General features: G+C 42.1%; 1 protein-coding gene across 4 annotated transcripts in view; it reads left to right on the top strand.

Annotated features, from left to right (window-relative positions):
- The window catches only part of pros (prospero), a 130,121-nt gene extending 116,456 nt beyond the window's left edge, over positions 1–13,665 (top strand). For 3 of the 4 annotated variants that reach the window (XM_043416010.1, XM_043416013.1, XM_043416009.1), the window contains 2 exons: positions 8,991–9,150; positions 9,755–13,665. In XM_043416010.1, the coding sequence (XP_043271945.1) occupies positions 8,991–9,150; positions 9,755–9,934 (340 nt within the window). In that variant the 3' untranslated portion in view covers positions 9,935–13,665. The remainder of the gene's footprint in view (positions 1–8,990; positions 9,151–9,754) is intronic. The other variant, XM_043416011.1, reaches the window with a different exon arrangement.
- The last annotated feature ends 7,739 nt before the right edge of the window (positions 13,666–21,404 follow it).

Raw genomic sequence — 21,404 nt, 5'->3', positions numbered from 1 at the left:
AAAGGGAAGTTTTTTACCAGAGCACACTGCCGGGGCACACGTCACCACGTGCATTCAGTTTTCACGTTTCTATATATGCGTGCGCGCGCGCGCGTGTGTGTATAGAGCACTACGATATAGAAGCTAAGAGAAGCGTAGCCGTGACATTCTCCGGACGGACCCGTTCGCGTCTCTTAGGGGTCCCAGGGCATGTGTGCACACGTACACGAGTATCGAGAAAGAGAAAAAATGCTTGAAGGCAAAGGGCCAGATGCAAAGGGGGAGATTCAATTCTCTCGCTCTTTCTGATCGGAGAGAACGAGAGAAGCTCACGGGGGCACACGCCAAGTGCTCATTGTAAGATCGGCGCGTGCGGCACGCGGTTCTCTGAAATCACGCGTCCGCTTACATCCCCCTTCCAAGAGGTCTCCCATTTTTTTTCTCTGCATGTATACTCCACGCCGCATATTCTTCTCTTTTATAGCCCCCTTAGAGTGCCCCCTTTCTGATACGTTGCGCTCTCTCCTCTTTGCTCTGTTCGGCTACCGAAAACTGCTCGCCGTCTTTCTCTCAAAATATGTAGACGTACGCGTGTGTGTGCGTGTGTGAGCTTCGTTCTCGTCTCCACACATACCTCGCCCTTATCCCCCGGACGAGCATACCCAACTACGAAAGTAACCCCCTTTTCTCGGTTCCCCTCTTTGGCAAAGTGAAGGGCTCCGAACGAACGCGCAGAGGAAGAGAGAAAGACCGAGGCGACGTCGAAGGCTTTTTCATTGTCGATGGTACATCTGCCGTGTGGGCCGATCGCGGACGATTGTCCGAGAGGCTTATAGGTCGTCGGCGCTCGCATCGCCGTTACCGTTGTCATTGTAGTCGCCGTAGCCGTCATCGTCACCGTCGTCGTCGTCGTCGTCGTCGCTGCGATATACCACTAAGCGTGACAGAGAAAAATACCGAAATGGCATTAGAGAGGTACGCGAAAAAAAGGGGAAGCGCGCCCATAGGGTGTAACTATTGAAGAGAGAACGATCCTGAGAAATAATAAAAACGTGGCTTGGCGACGGGGCAACTTTGCCTCGGCCCGAGAGGGGCTCCGCTAAAAAAATCTACCCCCTTACATCCAGTTTCACTCATGATGCTTCGCATGAAAAACAGGCGGAGAAATTATATCCGAATTTCTACTGAGACCGCACTTTTTCGAAGGTCGAATGAGGAGTTAGTTTTATTGCTGTTTCGATGACACGCGCAGCAATAGGAGGAGAGTTTAAACGAGCTTAGCAATCGCTCCTACGAAATGGCGCATCATTCCGGGTCGAAGAGAACCGACAAATCGCGCGAATGAACTTGGATTTAGTTGAAGCTCAGAAACGACAAAAGTTTTCTCATATTCTTGGGATTTGACACTCTCTTCTAGAGCAATACGAGAGGACTTTTCTCACCGTTCGATCGAGCCCTTTGGCATGTATGGAAAAGGGGTACGCGCGCAAGACTCGTAGGTGGCTGCTCAGCGGAGGCTTCAACCCTCGGGAAACCTTTCGAAACCGGAAACTCAATGTGTGCCCTTGGCGTTTTTTTCATTCTAAATATACAAATGTAAAATGATGACCTCGACGATTTGATCGAATATTACTTCAAGCACATTTGAATACTCGTGCGTTTACAGCCTCCCCCGACATGACCCTGTGTCTGGGAAAAAGTTTACGTTCTCCCTTCCGTTCTCACGTATTTCTACCGAGTTTCTTTCCACCCTCGACATTTTTATGAATTTTTTAAGCAAAACTCGGCAAGCCGCAGCTCGTACACTTAGTTTTACAAGAAAGTGAATATAGCTCCGATCCCCAACGAACCCCATGATGCTCCACGCCCCTTCTCTTCTGTGCTCACACATGGGACATTGTGAACGCGCACAAAGTGTATTCGATTCCTCGTAATTGCTCAGGTGAAAAACTACGAGAGAAAGTGATAATCGCTTGCAAATTTGTAATAAAAGTTGTTCAATAATTATAGTCCTCTGCCTTGCTCGTACGGGGTGTATTGCATTTTTACGAGTTTTTAGTTTTTCCAAAAGTAGCTATACTTCGTCCTAATACACAGATTTCCATTATCTAAATAAATGAAAGTTAGTTGAGAGATTGAAGATTTTTATTTGATTATTCATAAGTGAATAAACTTCAGTTAATTTAGTTCTTCATTTTTTTGAATATCCGACATGATGTAATTACTCTGAATCGTGGCACACAGTCAATGAAAAGAAAAAAAAAAAAAAAACAAAAAAAAACGATATTGGAGCTGAAACGTTCAGTCTTTAATTAAATTTGCTCGAAAAAATGTATACAAATGCTTTCCACTCTACAGGTTGTACACATTCCACTGAAAACAAAATAAGTCTCTGTTTATATTCATTTTTTTCGGCGGCATTGTCATCGTGAGATAGCCCCATTATACTTTCCCACAATCTCCACCCTTGTTTTTCTTCGGCAGGCTGAGCCAACACGCTGGATATAACGGCCCATCCCCCTTTCTTCTTAAGTTTGTAATATTCGAAAAGACAAAAATGCAGCGAGGACGAGGAGGAGAATAAGGAGGAGCGACTGCGGTACGACTCCGTTTCTTTTTCATTCTCTTTTTCGCGCCCGACCCCGAGGGGCGAAGAGACTTTACAACTTAGCGAATCTTGGCACGACTTCTATCGTGGCTCTTATGTATTTCTCAAGTCTCCCTCTCGGGCTGCTTGTATAGCAAGCACCTTTATGTTCCCTCGATCCTTTTCTTTCTGGATCGAGGGGTCCCCCGTACTCTTTGAGAAACTGTGGGAAAGTTTTCGGCAAGAAAACGTCAGCGACCGTTAAATATGTACAGATATACACATAGACGCGTCGTATCGTTTACGGTACACCAGGGGTCGCGGGATTTCAGGGTCAGAACTGGGGTCTCCGGGATTTCTTGCACCCCTAAGGAAGAACGCGTTGAAGAGAGAAATGCGAGACCGAGCGACTTGCTGGTGTATTGTCGAGGGTCGGCTGAACTTGGCATAACCGTCGAAGGGCCCCGTTCGCGTGACTGCTGTGGAGGAGCGGCATCAATGAGCCCTAAGATGGATGTGTGAAACATCCACAGGTTAAACGTCCTAAGACGAGACGAGGAACGGTTGCTGGGAGTTACCCCTGTACCGATGAGCAGGAGCGAAAAGCTTAGTCACTCTTCTTACCGGTTTTTTTCCGCGGATCAACTCATTCCTCTCGGCTCAATATGCATTTGTTTATTCGCCGCCGGAAAGTCCCGTACCGACCGGGGTGCGTTTCGTGTTGAATTAATTCGCCATGCATGAGAAGCAGCCGAATAATTGAACTTCTGAGGATAACTGAAGTTACCCGAATAACTTTTTTGTCGTTAATCTGTTTAAAGATTCATTATTTGCTATTAAAATTGACAACTCCATTGAAATAATGGCCAGCACTCTAGTTTTTCGATATCCCACCAGGGACGAACTGCTCATAAAAAAATGCTCCAGCTCTGCTTCAATTTTACGAGAGCATGCCACAGCTCGATTTCCCCATCGCGGTATCGAATTGAAGGCTATTAAATCTTATTTCTTTGTTCCTCTCTCCCTCTGCACATTTGGAATATTGGACAGGGAGATCTGGGCGAGTACTTTTGTGATAATTAGATGCTAATAATCAGCCCTTCGTCAAGAGATATCTTTCGTGTGTGTCTGTGTGTGCGTGTGCGGTATGAAAACACGTTAATGTCATCGAGGATCTCGAAAAAGAGAGAAGAGACAATATCTTCCGCATATCCCTTTATTCGGGAGAACTGGGAATGCGCGATCTCTTGCCGAGTCCACGGACTTTCTCTCTTTCTCTCACTGATTTACCTACGTAGATGTGACATTAGAGAATGCACATAGCGATTGTCAGGTCTCTTGTGCTCCCATTGCTTCAGCGGTGCGCAAGAACACCCGGGGCTCTCTGAAGAGCTTATTATTATCCTAATTATACAATACTATAATGAAAGACTCCGCAGGTTGGCGCGCCCCAGATCTCTCGCTCTCACCTCAAGCCCTGAAAGCGTTTTTTCTCTTTTCTTTTTTTTTCTCTCTCATTTCGTCGTTAAATTTCCTCATAACCCTTGACGCATTCACACGCACACAGCGAGATACCCACCGAATTCCTTTTTCGCTGCACACCCTGAGCTGCTGCTGCTATCTCGAGGTGAGCTTTTTTGTTTATTCCATTTCTCCCTCTTCTGACTCATCGTACACAAGCCTGTACACCTCGGATATAGATATATTTGTAGACGCGTGTATGTCTGCACGGAGACTGCTCTTCTCTTACTTTTCGCGCGATCGAAAAGTGGCAATTCTAGCACTCGGGTTGGCTTTTTGTCGTCGACGGAACTAGCTACATCTCCCTCGCTCTCTTGTGCGAAATTCCACCCGCGTATAACGTAAACCTATAGCTATTTATATTTTAGCGTACTGTCTCACGTGCCGGTTTTCTGTATAGTCTCCGGGTGTCTGTTTTAATTAGGCACTTCGCTCGCAGTTCCTCTGTGCCATTGCGCAATACCCATTCCGTAATTCCACCTAGATGTATAAATACACACGCACACACACACACACACACGCACACACACACGTACACGCAGTATCGCCAGGAGCGTATATTTGTGTGAAAATTCCCGCGTACATGTGATACTTGTGAGTGAGCGCGAGGAGAAACATTGCCACCTCCTATATTACTTGCCGATCCGACGTGCGAGATTTTCAATGCGGTTGATGGGTGGTTGAGTAAGGATTATAGACGCAGGTGACACCCACCGAGTCAAGGGGGTCGCCTCAAGCTTCGCGTACATACGCTTCGATGGCTGAAGAAGTTTGCCGCGATGCTCCTCGACGTATGCCATTTGCCGGTGGGCTTGCAATTGCTACACGCTCTCATATATACGTATTCGCGTCTATCCTGCGCGTTCGAATGTATATACGTACACACACGGACACTGATGCACTCATCTATGTACGGAGTACCGAGGCATCTCCTTCTCGTACCCGCGGCGTTACCTATCAGCGGCGAAGAGTGTACAGCGCAGCACCTTTCTCTTCCGGGTTGGCCTTACATGCCCCGATACTTATTATATATCTATATTCGCCGCGCAAGGGCTCTACACCCTCGCGCATTCGATAAGAGGCCGCCGAGAAATTGTCTTAATTAGCGTAAGAGCAGCTGTTCATCCCACACAGCTATAGCTTGAGACACATGCATTACACGCATGTGTGTGTGTTCTAAGCACGCCGCGGTGATCTGCGATCGGGATGTACGCATGTAAGGGCGGGAATTTATAGACGGAAACGAGTCGAGCGCGAGACGAGACGAGATCATCATCATCGTGTCCCTTCAGAGCTCTCTTATGTATGCGCAATCCGGCCACCTTTCTCTCTCTCTCTCTCTCCCTCTCTCTCTCTCCCTCTTTCTCTCTTTATGCTTAGATACCTACGACACGTGATACATACATATCCGCTTTCTCCCTGTGTTCCAATCATGATTCTCGACTCTGTTCTTGCGCGCCCGTTAACATCGACCCTTCAGTCACATGTGACGCCGTCGAACACATATTTATATATTCATATGCGAATACCCACGTACAGACTCACATCTCTCATCTTTTTTATATGTTCCGGCGGATCGCGCTTCCTACCCCACCTCCTCCCCGCCCTCTCTTCCGCCTTTTCCAGCAACGTGTGCACGCGCTGCTCTTCTCGCTCGCGTGATCAGGTGTTATATTGAAACATCGATGGCCTGCCATCCGCAACCACCACGATCATAAATAGTCTCGGATAATATATGCAACGTGAAAACGTCACGAGTTTAAAGTCGATTCTCTCCGGTTAAGGATATAAAAAATAGTCATCCGTGTATCACGTGTGTTGCGACTCTGCTTATGGCTCTTCGTAAGATAGAAATTCATCAGGAAATTGAGTCCTCATGGCCCGATGGGCCATGGGACTGCTCGCTCAGGGGAAAATCGTCTTATTGTCAGACGAGGCCTATTGAAAAGAGCCTATCGGACTGAATTGATGTAAAACTTGACTGAAAACATTTCAATTAATGGAAAAAAGAGTTTTACTTTTGAATAGCTGAAGAAACTTTGGATGGGAAAAAATCATTTGGGGAGACACTCGGTGACCACGAGGCAACTCTCGTCAGAAGTATTTTAGCCTAAAACATTATGCAGGATCAAAGATAATGGCAGTGCTATAGCGATTCCTTCGCTCTGTGTGTGCACTTTATGTAGTACAGATATATTAAGGAGAGCCGAGCTATTCGAGCACCCTGGCCCTTGCTCGGTCACTCGAAAGTAATCTTAAAAGTGGGCCTCGACGAAATAGGTGCTTCTCGAAAGTTTTTATCTCCGATGGTAAAGTGCATCCGGCGCGCAATCTACGTTATATACAGTTGTTGGCGACGTCTCATTCTCTTTCTCGACAAATTTTCTCGACGGGTCGGCTGCTCAGATGCAAGTGCGCGGTGTCTACATTCGTATATATACAAATGGTCTGTAGATGAGTTCGACCGTGTTCGGAAGCAATCTTAAAAATTGCTCCCAATGGGGTATCGTTGCAGGGATGCAGGCTGCTGGTTCTCTCGCAAGAAGAGAGAGCCGCGTCTCTGCGCCGAAGCTTTCATTTTCGTCTTTGGTTCTTCGCTCGCGCATTGTTTTCCATCGCCATTCGTTATTCGTCGATTGAACTGAGCGTCCTGAGCGAGTTGCACGTCCCGTGGCTCCGACGGTAGACTTGCTCGAGAATTCGCTCCCATTGAAAATTCACCTCGCACCAATGTCCTCCGTTTTCCAATGTCATCCTGCTCGACGTTCTCCTCCGCTCACCGTTCACACTGAGGTGAACTAGAAACTTTCTACGCGCGTGTATATATCGCGCTATATATCCGACCACCTTTTCCTTTGGCTTTGTCATGCCCATACATTGGCAAAGAGGAAGATGAAAATTCTGCTGAGCAAGATAAAGGGACTCGCTTTTCCTTCTCCTCGTCCTTCTTCTTCACCTCCTCCTCGTTGTCGTCATCGTCGTCGACGACCGCGAGCGAAAGCGCGAAGAATGCCCTGCGGAATTAGTTGTTCGTGAACGTGTATGCGTCCACGTATATTCGTGCTTGCATTCTCTCACTACGATCTCGCGCCCAGTTCTTCTGGCACTCATTCTCCCCGACGAGCGGGCAGGATCGTATCTCACCGCGCCCAGAGAAAACGAGAAAGTGCCCGGGGGATAACAGAAGAACTTGCGGTGGCAGGTGACGATGATGAAGAAAAGAAAAGGAAAAAAGGAAAAGGCGAATGTACCAGCATGCAGCGGGAGAGAGAATGTAAACTGTGTGGCTGCGTGTTTTTTTGTTTTCATACGAATTTTTTTTCCTCCCTGGACTTTGGCGCGAGCCAAGTCATATCCGTTCGTGTCGTAAAATAGCGTATATCCAATCTGGAGCGTTTGTCCCAGTTTCTTGAGCAGTCCGTCGACGACGGAAGCGTAGAAAAATTCTCATCATTCGTCGTCCCTCTCGCTCTCCCCAATTTCGCTTTTTATTTATCTCCATAGAGGTAATCGCGAAACGTCTAATCAACGCCCGCGCATGCCGCGCTTAAGATTCGCATAAGAGGCTCTCCTGTTTAACCGGGAAAGCTGTTGCACCCCGAGCGATGAGTTGCAAAGGACGGAGGGGAAACCACGCCCTTGCACCTACCGATTTCCTGACCTTTTTTTCGTCTTCCAACACTGCCTTTTACGTTTCATGCTGCGACGCGCGCTCCAAGACACAACTCGGGTCACTGTTACTAATTACCCACCAATTAGCGACTTGTGTTTGTTTAACTGCGTTAATTAACGGACGTAAACATTGCAAGTTGGCGGGGGCACGAGAAGGAGAAAATATTACATTTTCTTTCTCTCTTTATTACTTCTATCCAGTGGAACTCTTGCGACACTCGGGCGCTTAAAGCACGCGATATCGTCGCTTATTACCGCATGCGTGTACCACCTCGGAGGTGCCATTTGTGCAAGGGAGTGAAGAACGCGACGAGGGGAGCTCTAACAAGCTGGATATGTTGAAAGAAAGAGAAAAGAGTGTGCGGCGGAGGCGTGGGGGGGGGGGGGGGGGGGGAGGGGTCGTGAAAAAAAATGTACGACCGAGAGATGATAGCGAATTTGTGTGAAGTCTTCTTGGGCGATGGGGGGTAAACCTATCTCGTCACACCCCGACGCGGAGGCGTTCGTCGTAGACGCGGGGGCTTTTTTATTTCACCATGCACCTTCCTTTCAACTCGCTTTCTCTCTTACCCTCGCCCTTTGAGAAAAATGGCCTCGCGCTCTGCTACTGCTGCTGCTGCTGCTGCTTCACACAAATTCGCGAAACGTTCTCTCGACCTTCTCACATTTGCACGCTCCTGCTAGCTCAGGTAACATCCTCCGCGTTCTTGCTTTCTCTCGCCCACACAAGTGCGCGCATGAGCTCATTCCGTTTCCAGGTGAACTCACACTTACGACCGTTGCCTTATTTAACCTCCCTTTTCTCTCAAGCCCCGACCACCCGGCGCCCACCCCCGGCCCCTTCGCCGCAACGCCAACGTTTTTCTTTTGATTTATTTTTCTTCGAAAACTCGCTATGCCACAACATCGCATGAGCTTTGCATACGTCAAGTCAGCATCGAGTTCACGCCGCGCGGCAAACGCCGCTGCAAAACTTTACTTCAACTCAAACATTCTCTTGACAAAGTCCCCGGAGAATATGTCAATGTGTGGTATCAACACTTACGTTAATTGCGCGACTTTCTCCCATATTTATATCTCCCAACTGATGTGCGCGACGTAATCGATGCCAAAAGGCCTCAAATAATAATGCCTCTTGAGTCGCTTTCACGCGACTCCATGTTTTTCAAACCTCCTTGTATAAAACATCGCTAATGATAATCGTTTTTTCCTTCTGTTTTTATAATTACAGAGAGTTTTATTACATTCAAATGGAGAAATACGCGAGACAAGCGGTGTCGGAAGGCGTCAAAAATGCCGACGACTTGCAGGTCGGAGGTGACTCGGAAATTTACCGAGTTCTCAATCTTCACTACAACCGCAACAACCACATTGAGGTATGGGGTCCTCAGGTGCGCAAATACACGAAACACGCACTCGCTGACAAATTTATGATTTTCATTGAAAATATACATTCACTAATATCAGTTACGCTTCTAACATTTTTTCCATTTTTTCATTACCTTTTGCTTGTTCAGCTCTCGAGAGAGCTTTCGAATTTCTAAATTAACTAATCAACGTTGCATGGCACATTTGACGACGATCCATCAATCGATGTTTCAGTGTCCAAACTTTGCAAATTTGTGTTTTTTTTTTTTTTTTTTTCCTCAAAAATATCATTTCACGGTTGCATCGAACGAAAAATTGACCAAATGTAAAAGAACTCGAAGAATCGTTCCAATCAAGATTTTGTTAAGGACCTTTTTCTTCATTGCAAAAATAAGATTTTTCTCGATGACGCAAGATTTTTGAAAAAAAAAACTCATTATTCACCTGCTAGGAATGCCACATTTTTCGTCCGTTGGTCTAAATCGTGCTTATACCGCTTTGCTTCGTATAGAAAATGTGACACGCTGAATCCGCTATTCTCGTTGGGATATTAAAATAGTTGTAAGGCTGTGGAGTGTTTGGATTTTCAAATTCGTTTGTTTTATTGTTTGTTGTCGCTCGATTTAGGTGCCCGGGAACTTCAGGTACGTGGTGGAACAGACGCTAAAGGAGTTCTACAAGGCGATACAGGGTGGCAAGGACACGGAGCAGTCGTGGAAGAAGTCGATCTACAAGGTGATCTCGAGGCTGGACGATTCGGTGCCGGATTACTTCAAGAGCCCGAATTTCCTTGAGCAACTAGAGTGAACCAACAGTCAGGCGCTGCGCTGCTGCTCCGCGTGGTAGCCCGGTTTGAAAGACAAAAGCAACAATGAAACATAATGAAGCTGAACAGACGGAAGAAAACTATGAAAAGTCCACGATGAAAGTGTGAAAGATGGATGAATATTTAAACGAGGAGGAATATACGTGGCTTAAACCTTTTTTGTACCGAAGACTGTCCCCGTGACGTGTGTCAAATTGACTATGAAAACAGAGCAAAAAGCAACAGCATGAGGAAACGCCCTCGTTGATGTTAATCGTAAAGGGGTTTCAGAGTTTTCACGACGTCAGGCAGTCCGGTACTCCCAGTAACATATCGAAGTAACGAGACGAAAGAGTTATCAGTTTCGGCGGAACGGGAAGGAGATTAGCTGATTAAATGATCAGAACGTCCGGGTGACGTCCAAATTATAATTCGAGTAACGAAGAGGATCGAATGAACGAGGTTACGTCGTAACGAGAACGAGAAGAAGACGAGAGATGGAACGAAGAATCTGCAGGACAACGGCGCCTCAACGTCATCGGCGTATCCCCGAACAAGAGGAGACGACGCAGCGATGAGACTCCGACAGCACGATGCAGCAATATTAAATAATCCGTGACAGGATCTTTTCTCTTCCGCAACTCTAACTGAGATTGCACCGAATTTGGTCGTTCGAGCGACGAGAAGCCTCTCATTCCGCTGGATCAATTCAACGAGTGGCACCGAGTCAGCGACTAAAATATGTCTATATATTTATATATATGCATAAATCAAAACATATATATATATATATAAATATATATATGAGCACATATATGCATAAATTTGTACATGAATTAATAATTCGTCAGTGACGAATATTCATTGCGCTCGATCGAATATTAAACGAGCGACGAAATCATCGACCAGCGTCCAACAAAGGTTCGTTCCACCTCTGATAAAAGTTGAACGGGAATTAATATTAATTGCGACGTATATTTACGTTTTAGAACACATTAAGGGTATCATTCGCGCGAAAGAGAATACAAAACGCGGCTTGCCCGATAAACGAAACCAAAATACATTTAAGAAATAAAACGTTTTTAAACAATTACAACTTATGAATCGAATCGAGATGACGATGAGAGATTAAAAAAAAAAACGAAAAAAAAAACAAAAAAAAAAAACAAAGTGGGAATATGAAAATCGTGCAAATCGTATATACTTAGAATTAACGAAAGTAGAAAAATCGAACTCCGTATAAATCGTCCGCGTTTGTTCTTTCGTTATTTTTGTTCTTATTCATTTCGCGAACATGTGTATCATTGAAAGTTCTCTTGGACGTTAAGTTTTTGAACTTTGCATTATATCCCAAAGATCATTCCAAATGTGAATCGTTGATTAAATCCCTCCGCTACACACGCAGTTACATTGAAATTTCCTGTGGCGGCAACGAGACTCAAAATTAGTACGATCGGCGGTTTCGAACGTGTCCGAGTAGTGGAAATTCTTCAACATTTCTCATCAGCACCGATCTGTCGTTTCCCTTGAAGCATCGAGCGGATCGGCGATTGGATCGGCGCAAGCGACGCGGAACTAATCGACCGAATTGACGCTTCGTTTCGCGTCGTTTGTGACGTTTTTCAATAAGACGCGTTCGCAAATGACACTGAAAACCGGTCGCACTGATTTTCGAGTATCAAAATAGTCGTGAAATCGACTGTGCCGCAACTGAGGAGAGGAGGATCTTTCACGAGATACAAAACACGTTAAGTTTCAAGTTGCTTATAGAAACAAATGGAAAGAAAAAAAGCACCGTTCCTGTATACGCGCGCACACTAATTTGTGATCAACGCGTGCATATTGGAACAGCGTCGAGGCAGCAAATCTTTAAAGAGATTAATTAATTTTGCCGAGGAGGGAAGACGTTAAGGACTGATGGGAGGACGAAGATAGTTGAGATAAAATCTTGTCTTACTTTTTTTTTTCTCTTTTTCTTTTCGAACCATTGATCAAAGCAAAATTGAAAAATATTGAGGAGCGAGTAGCTGGCGAACGTGGGAATATGAGGAAGAAAGCGCGGGGAGCCTATTTTCGCGATGTCATTTCGATCGTCTTCGGATGCAAGAGCAATCGAGATGAATCCCACGAAATTTCACTCGTTTCTGCTGATACGCCCCCGTTCCGCAAGCTCTTAGGGATCTTGAAAAATTAAACATACCTTACTTCCTTTTTTTTTCAACGATAAAAAGCTGAAACTTTATAGAAAAAAAACCCGTGGTGGATCGACCAAGAGGACATGCAAAGCAGAGCGTCCCATGCTCGATCAATGATGAACAAATAATTAAGCGAAAAACAAAAAAACAAACGAAGAAATGAAAGACAACATTTTATATCGGTAAACGTCGTAGCTCGTAGGTGGTTAATCTTATTCGAGATTAGAGACACTAGTCGCAGTTTAAAATGGGGCGGAAGACCTAAGAGTCCAGATTTTAAGAAACAATGAATCGAGACTAAACATTTTATGACGAAAGGTAGGAGGGGGGGGGGGGGGAGGGAGGGAGTGAAAAACGTAATAAGTAGGAAAAAAGAAAAGCAATGGCACAGGGTGTCTGCATTCCGGTGGCGTCCATGGAGAGACTAAATCCAACAAGGAAAAATAATCCCATTTTATCCCGCACAATTGCGGTCACCTAACCCGTTACATTGGAATAAACGAAAGGTTTAAAGGAAACAAATATATGTATATGTATATACGTACAAAATGAAATATATATATATACAAATATGTAAAATGCTTTCGAAAAAAAAAAAAAAAGAAAAGAAGGAATTGGTTGCGACAGATTGACTAAGCAAATACAATCGTATCGTTCGTTATTAAACGTTTTTCGTTTTTAATGAAATTTCGCAACTTCACTACAAATCTTTATCGAGATTTTGTCGTTTGAAATTTCAAGTTTCACACCGTTTAACGAAAGTGACAACTGAATCCCTGTAGATATCAACAAACAAATAAATACCCGGATCTTATGATTATTAATTAATATTCATTTATTCTTATACATTTAAATACGAGTACCGTATACCCTGTATCGTTGTACGATTATTTTTATGAATATTATTATTATTAATTATTAATTATTAATTATGGCTATTACTATTATTATTATTACTATAAATAATTTTGTTTTATTTTTAATACTTACAATTACTAATGTTAGTCCTCTGCGTTTATATTTATCATATAATAATATCCTTATTTGTCATTATTTTCACTATATATTCGCGCATTTAGTTAATTTGAATGAACGCACGAACAAGTATTTCTTATATAATTTTTAGTCTCACGCAAATGCCTCGTTTCTCTGCCTTGCCCCGATGAAAGAAAAAAAAATCATCACACAGTCCCCTCAAATTGAAAGTCCCTCCTTTAAATAAATCCTTGAAAGAACAAAAAAAATGAAGAGCATGGATAAATCACCCGTCATTACGTCCTATTCTCAACGCTGCGCCTGTAAACTATTAATTCAATTGATTTAACACAAATGATTATGACGATTATACTCTGTCATTACGACGTTTTATAAATCTCAAATGCTTACCAGTACACGAAAAACACACACGTATATAGATTTTTTGTTCGCAAGCGGTGAGTCTTAACCTAGTCACAAGTCACTATTTTTTAATTGTCAATTGAATTATTGATTATTTTATTTATTATTCACACCAATAAATGAGAAAATATAGAATTATCTTTTGTTTCGTTTGTTTTACTTTTTCTTTTTTTTTTTTTATATACTTTACTAGCACCTGTCGCCCAATGTCCTGACAATTAATCACCTGATCGTATATGATAATCGGAATTCTATATGAACACGATATGAAAATATTTGTCCCAATGAATCGCGAGAGCATACGAGAGAAAATGAAATTTAAAATACAAAATCAGCTCACATCGTTTCTCAACTCAAATATTTCGGCCTATGTATTTCCTGATGAAAAAAGGAACTCGATATTCGAAAGGATTTATATTATTTTTCAATAAGCGCCGTACTTTTGGTAGTTTGATCGTTCAATGCCTCTGAAACGCTGCTTCAGAGGTCGTGATGATGAAAAAAAAAAATTTGAAGCCTCCTGAAGAAGAAAATAAATGGTTTTTAACGCGACACGTATTTGGTTGTTTAACGAAAATATATTCTACGGTGCAGTTGTTGCTCGACGTTGGCCTAATGAGACATTATCGCACCTGTCTCGTTCTATGTGTGCACATGTATTCGTGTTTTCTCAAGAGACGCGACGCGGTCTCGACGCCGAGTGTTAAAAAGCGCGAATGAAAAAAAAAAAAAAAGAAAAAGAAAAAAAAAATGAAGTTCGAGATCCAACGCTCTCTCGTGCAAATATGTATGCGCGTACAGTAAACTCATTTCAACAATGCTGGCCTAACGTTTTTGGTCTAAAAAGTTTCGTCTGGAAACGCGTCAAAACAAAGTTTTGCGAAAATGATCCACGGATCTGTGTTCGGGAGTCAAAAGAGGCATTGTGCAGCATGAATTATACCACACCGGAGCAACTCCGGAGTGATGGGACGGGAAAAATGTCACGGCTTCGAAATTGTTGTCCCCTCTAAATTTTAACACGTTCGTGTATTCCATTGCGCGACTTGAGAGATTCCATTCGATCGAACAATAATTTAACAAGCTTTCGAGGAATTCAATGAGAATTATTAAGCATCGTTGTGTCCGATGAACTTCCTAAATTCTGGTTGAGAACGATAAGTGAGGAAAGGTTTCTTTTAAATTTCTATTTGCTCTCTCGAATCTCTGTTATATTTTCGTTTCGAATCTCGCCTATGTTCTTGGACGCCGAAGGCATACCAACGAATCGTTGCAAATGAGAGTGAAAATCGGCACTCGTTCAAAATCACTGCGACTTCACGTCGCGTAACAGCATTTGAAAAATCAATTCACCGAAAAGTTGACCGTTTACCGAGATCACCTTGTTTCCTGTTTTCGAAAACAAAAATCTTATTGAGTTCGAGACTGCGAGTCTCGCCATTCGCATTACACAAATTATTAAAACGAATGAACCACCAGCCAGAGAAACTCAAACACAATCAAGAGATAAAAGCATTTTCGAATTCGATTGACCGCACCGAATAATCGAGCACACGAATAAAGAATCCTCCACGTACGCGAGATTCATCGCGCGTCAAAGTAATACAAACCAAAACCAGATAATAGAATACCGAACCAGATCTTACAGAAACCCAAATAGTATCGTCGAAGATCGCGACTAGCAGTCAAATCGTAGACTGTGCTGATGACTCTGACATGAAAACAAAGTATGATGACTCAAGCCCGGAAATGACAAATACTCGATAATATCCAAAACCAAATATTCGTGTACCCGATGAAACTGACGACGAGCACTCATTGGCAACGAAAGTTCCAAAACGAGTGACTTAAAAAGTCCGAAAAAAGACCAAAACACGGTTAAATTAATAACGAAACCAAACCGAAGTAGCGATCGATTTGAGCATACTTCAATTTTGAATTTCGCTGATTAAGTACCGAATATCAAAATTTTGATGGGGAAAAGAAACAAAATATGCGCGTTTGCAAGGAAAGATAATGAAAAGCGTGATATTGATGAAAAAAAAAAGAAAAAAAAAAAGAAAATTATCGAGGCGTAAATTTGAATTAAGCTAAATAATGTGAAATATACACGTATACAAACGAAACACATACACACTCACCCACACACACGCATATATGTATATATTTATATATATATATATATATGTAAAAGATTAGAGATTGAATGAGATGAAAAAGAGAGAGAGGGTAAAAAAGCAGGCGGAGATATATCCTCAAAACTATTTAAATATTTAGGTGAATAAATAAACGCAAAAGAGACAAGCATTAAAGGCTTGACAAAAAGTAAAGTGAAAATGGGGGAAAAAAATTAAAAATTAGGCGCGTCTTAAGCCAGGCTGCGTTTCTGTTCCAAGTAGTATGATCGTCTAACCTCGCCGAATATCCGTGTGCGCGCGTGCGAATATATATATATATTGAGAGCGCAAAATAGAAAAGGAAAGAGAGAGAGAGAGAGAGAGAGAGAAAGAGAGCCCGGATTAATAATAATTACGCGACACGGCGATTGTGTGTGGATGTGAGGGCAGACGCGGGAAATATGCTCGACGACGACGACGACGACGACTTATGTCAGGATAGGGGAGAAAGAGTAAAGAAAAAAAAATAAAGTTAATAATCATACGTACATTTACCTAAACGCGTAAATAAACAACAAAAAACACAGAATTAAGTAACAGTATCTAACGTTAAAACTTGCAAGCTATGAATTATTATATTACGATTAATTAAATAATAGTGAGAGAAAAGTGAGAGGACACCTACAATTAAATAAAAGAAAAATGAGAGGGAAAACACTCATACCCACCATTCACACTGATAAACTATAATTATTATGACGATTATTATGATTATTGATATCGAGATTCGGATTTAAGTCGTGATAAAAAGAAATTAGTAATAATAATAATAATTGAAATCGAGAAGGAGAGTAAGTTCATTGAAGAATAATTCCTCGACTATTAGGAGCATATTTAGGATGATTAAGAGGTATATCGTGTGAAGCCAGACAAGGATATCGATAGATCGCTCAACGTTACTCTGTTGACTTTCTTCTTTTATTCAATATTATTTTCATTTTTACGAGTGCCATTCTCTCTCATTCTCAGCTGGTCTAATTGAGGATACGAGAAAGAGAGAGAAGGCGAATTTTCAAGAAAAAGAAAAAAAACTAATGAAAACGAGAACCTTAAAGGATCCAAGGTGCGACTTGTCGACTTCACGTGAGAGCGAAAATGAAAAGAGAGCGAAAGACGAAAGAGAGAAAGAGAGAGTGAAAATAATAATTGACACGAACACACACACGCACGCACACACACACACACACACACACACACACACACACACACACACACACACACACACACACACACACACGTACACACCACGACACTTGGGATCGTGTGACTGCGACGAGAGTGCAAGAAAAATTTGGAGGATGATAAGATTGTGTGCATGCGCGACTCTATTGCGATACGCGAGACCGACCAATATTAAGAAAAAAAAAAAAAAAAACCCGAAATGGAGAAAAATCTTTTTACGCAATGTCGCATGCGCATTTATCACCAACTGGTTGTTGATAACGCGTGAACAAAGAATATGTTCTTGTGTGATAATCCCGACAATGCGTATATTGACGTTCAGGAATATATCGCGAAAAAAAAACCCCCCATAAATCGCGATTAGTCATTAAAACAATTGAAAATGAATGAGATGGGAAGAAAAAATGAAAAACGAAAAAAATTGTATAATTATGAAATTACGTGTGTGTGTTAGGGAGCCTATAATGTTAGCGGACAAATTTCACGTGCGGTTTAGCTGACGCGTAAATCCCCGCGAATTTGATCAGTTAATCGAACAAGAAATGATTTCACGTTGCGAATTCATTCGGGTGATGTTCAAAGTTAACACAAAGATGATATTTTTGACTAAATATAACATTATCGTTGGACACTTACTTCACAGACAATATGCACTCGCGAGATCGTCGACTACTCCGATCTTCGACGAGGCCAGCATCCCTTTTTTTGCTATGCAACAGTAACTCTGATAACGAACGATGCGCAAGAGACGATCGATTTTCCTCATTCGCTACACGTACACCGGTCTTCGTTTAATAAGTTATTCTTTTATCCAGTCACATTTTCAGTACAAATACAGTCGACACTCCTGTATTTGTGCACAACAAACCTCCAAAATCTTGGCGTAACAATGATTGATGAAATTCATACGACACAGATACAGAGAGGCTGTCGATACTCCAGCTCTCTGTAAAACCGATATGAAGTTATATCAAAACCGTTGCCACAATAGTTACCGAATACTATGCAAAACGTGCATAACGCTGATAATAAGAGAATTTGGAAAATCGTTCGATAAGCTTCAATCGTTCTCCCTCGTGAGCAAGTATTTTTTTTTCGTAGTGAAAGAAAAAAAGTAACATCACACGAAGACTATCGAGAAATCAATTCTTCTCGACGATCTGAAAATGAATTCGCGGATTTTTCTTTTGTTTTAATTTCGGGAGGGGTTGCGACGATGTGTTTAATATCTGTTTGTTTAATTCTCGTTTTGATAACGAAGGCAAGAGGAAATAAAGAGAAAAAAAATGATGAAAAGTAAAAAGATAAAAATTTTGAAAGATGTCAGTAATACGTTGGGAGCCAAGTGTCCTTGTTGCGACCGTCGTTGAAGCCAAAGATCTCGCGATCTCACTTCAAGTAAATGGAAAATAATGAAATGAGCAAACGACAACTATTAAACAACGATAAACGTGTTGTTTTTTATTGACGACGAGAAGTAATATCATCAGTCAACGGCCAGAGAGATTTTACGAAACTCTCACGGACTGAGTTCGCAGCCACACATGCGGCGTGAGACGTTCGGCGCAAAAACGATCCTAGAAGAGAGAAGATTGAAGACGGAACATGTAAAACGAATGGATGTTGACGGACGAAAGGACAATACTTTGGATGCGTGCAAGCGAAACAAAATTTTTTAAAAAAGTGTCAAAAATATTGCAGGTTACGTATTTACGAATCTCTCGCGAGCTAACTTTCGTTGGAGAATCCTACCGGAAATAAGAGCTTTTTTCAAATCGACTCTCAAAACCGCCACAGAACCGGGCTTCCGGTGAACATTTTTCGACATTTTCGGAGATACAAACAGTTCATCACATTCAATGAAAGTTACAAAACTTTCCTTTTGAATAACAAACTTTTTGAAAGCGACACATAAAATTCCAATAGCCGAGCGAATCCGCGAATACTCAAACCTCTTTTCTGCTAGAATTTGTCCACGAAAGTGTTGAATCTGCTGAGAGATTTGGTAAAGTATAAAGAACACAAGAAAAGAGAAAAGAGAGTGAATGAGCGCGAGTTTGATAAAAAGTCAGATCGGAAGACGATCAGAGTGAAAGAGCCAAAATTGAATCTGCGAACCATCAGTGAACACGTGTGACTGTTGAAGGACGAAAGATAAATCAGGAGAAAAAAGGGTTGAAAGAAGAAGAGAAAGAGAGAGAGAGAGAGTGAGTGAAAGATCGAGAGTTTGTGAGTGACTGAGACAGAGACGAAAAGAAAATAAATTAAGAAGAAAAAAAGAAGAGAAATTATACAGAGAGAGCCGACCTCCTTGCCTACCGGGAGGTCCGCATATATTGTAAAGATGAATAATAAGAAATAAAATTAAGGAGACAAAATGAAAATCGTGAGGAGGAGATACGAGATTAAATAAAAAATGAAGAAAAAATTATAGGCCAGTTAAATTTAAGTGATAGAGCGAAGAGAAAAAGAAATTACTACGTTTATTAAAAGAAAAAAGAAACTACCCTCCTTTCGATCGCACCTATACTTTCGGCAGTACTTTCGGCATTAACGATGATAATGATGATGATGATGATAATGATAATGATTATGATATCGCATATAAACGAAGAAAGCAAGTGAGAGAAAGAGTGAGAAAGAAAGTGAGCGAGAGAGAATGATTGCGAATAAAAGGTTGACAATTTCAGTGAGAGTGAGAGATCGTACTTAATCAAGAAGACTATTAAGGAGGAGATAATCGAAGGTACGAAGCTCCGTTGGCAGATGCTCAGTAGCGAGGAAGCTATGCGAACATAAGAAAAAAATAAAATACAATACAGTTGCGACATGAAGGTGAAGAGCACCAAATGAAGTTAATTAAAACGCTCGTGTGAAGAGCCATCCATTCGTATATCAGAAATTGCACCTCTCTCTTCAGTTGTTTAAAATTCGAAAACAAGAGAGCTCAAAAACCCAACGAAATACATTTTTAAATACTAAACAAATAAATGGAGAAAAAAGAAACGAAATAATCTGACGCATCGTTCACGCGGAACCCCCGATCGGTCAAACGATCGAAAAAAAACAAAAAACAATCAAGACGAATACGAAAACGAAGAGAGAAAAGCCCGCGTGCGCCCACACAAAAACACACTTTTACACGCGAACGCAACACACACACGCACACACACACACATAGACACGGGAAAGCACGTGAACGCGCGCCCACGCGATCTTGTCGATATTTAATTGAGAATTGACGAGATTTTTTGTTTTTTCTTGTTTTTTTTTTTTTTTTTTTACTTTTTTTTTTAAATCCACACGCGAGAATGAAACGAGAGAGAAAGAGAGAAGGAGAGAATCCACCTCTCTGAGAAATATCGGGCATATAGTTGGACGCACGTCTCAACAAACAGTCGACTTGAATACTACGTAAATTAAATATAAAGAATAGTAAATGATAAGGATAATAATTATAAAATAAACGGACGAGGTGAGAAAGGGAGCAACAACAGCAGCAGCTACTAGACAAGCAGCAATTTATATATAAAAAGTTACTACGTTGATGTATGAGGATGTTGAGTGAGATGAGCGCGGTGTTGAATCTAAAAGTCCTCAGAAAATAGTGTATCATCACAAGAAAGACCCTCCGGGGGCACATGGTGTACGGACGCCGACTGCGGAGCTCCGAGCAATTTTCAACCGACGCGTTTATCATCATCGACAATGATATACGACGGGAATGAGATATACCAAGGAATAAAAGACCAGGAGAAAGGTTGAATTCGAAAATGGACACGCGGACATGCGAAGCGTGTTAAGGAGAAATCGGATTAACGCGTTGGACAGCCAAACATCGAATCGGGGAGACACGTGGTCGGCAAGAACTCTTGTAAAGATTGTGGGAATTGTTTTTCTGCGTCCCGACATTGGCAACGACTATGGATTCGCGTAATGTATAGTTGGACAAATGATCCGATTCGGGACACCAATTGTAACGGCGAGTACTTTTTAGGCTCAGCGCTCTGACTTTCCGGTCGTCGCTAAAACTGCGCTCTTTCGGCCCAGGCCGCATTCGTATGTTCTCGCATTTTCAACAGTAACTAAACGTTTTATTTTCTCATGCTACAATAACAATTTAGCCAACATTCAAGCAGAATGCTCAAACGAAACTCGATCGAAAGCTGCACCTGCTTCCGCAGATTTTTCGAGCGTTTTTCATTTTTTTGTTTTGTTTTTTTTTTTGACAGACCACTCGCTCTCATTTGCTCACTGAATCTCGTGAGCGTGACGCGATGCTACAAATTTTTCTTTTTTATTACTCACCTTCTCACAGGAACCGGTTTCCTTTGCAATAGTACATCGAGACAAGCTCGATTTTTGTCAATCGAATATTATCAACCTTTCTTCCTGTAATAACGTTGAGTAAACAAAACGTTTGTCAACCTGTACAATAGCTCGGGAAATATACTTTGGGCCTAACGGACTTTCGAATGAACGCCGTTTTTGATAGAAAAAGATCGACGATTCCGGAAGGC

This window comes from Venturia canescens, chromosome 4 (genome assembly GCF_019457755.1).
Source record: "Venturia canescens isolate UGA chromosome 4, ASM1945775v1, whole genome shotgun sequence".
Classification (NCBI taxonomy): domain Eukaryota; kingdom Metazoa; phylum Arthropoda; class Insecta; order Hymenoptera; family Ichneumonidae; genus Venturia; species Venturia canescens.
This window is presented reverse-complemented; position numbering and strand designations above follow the sequence as displayed.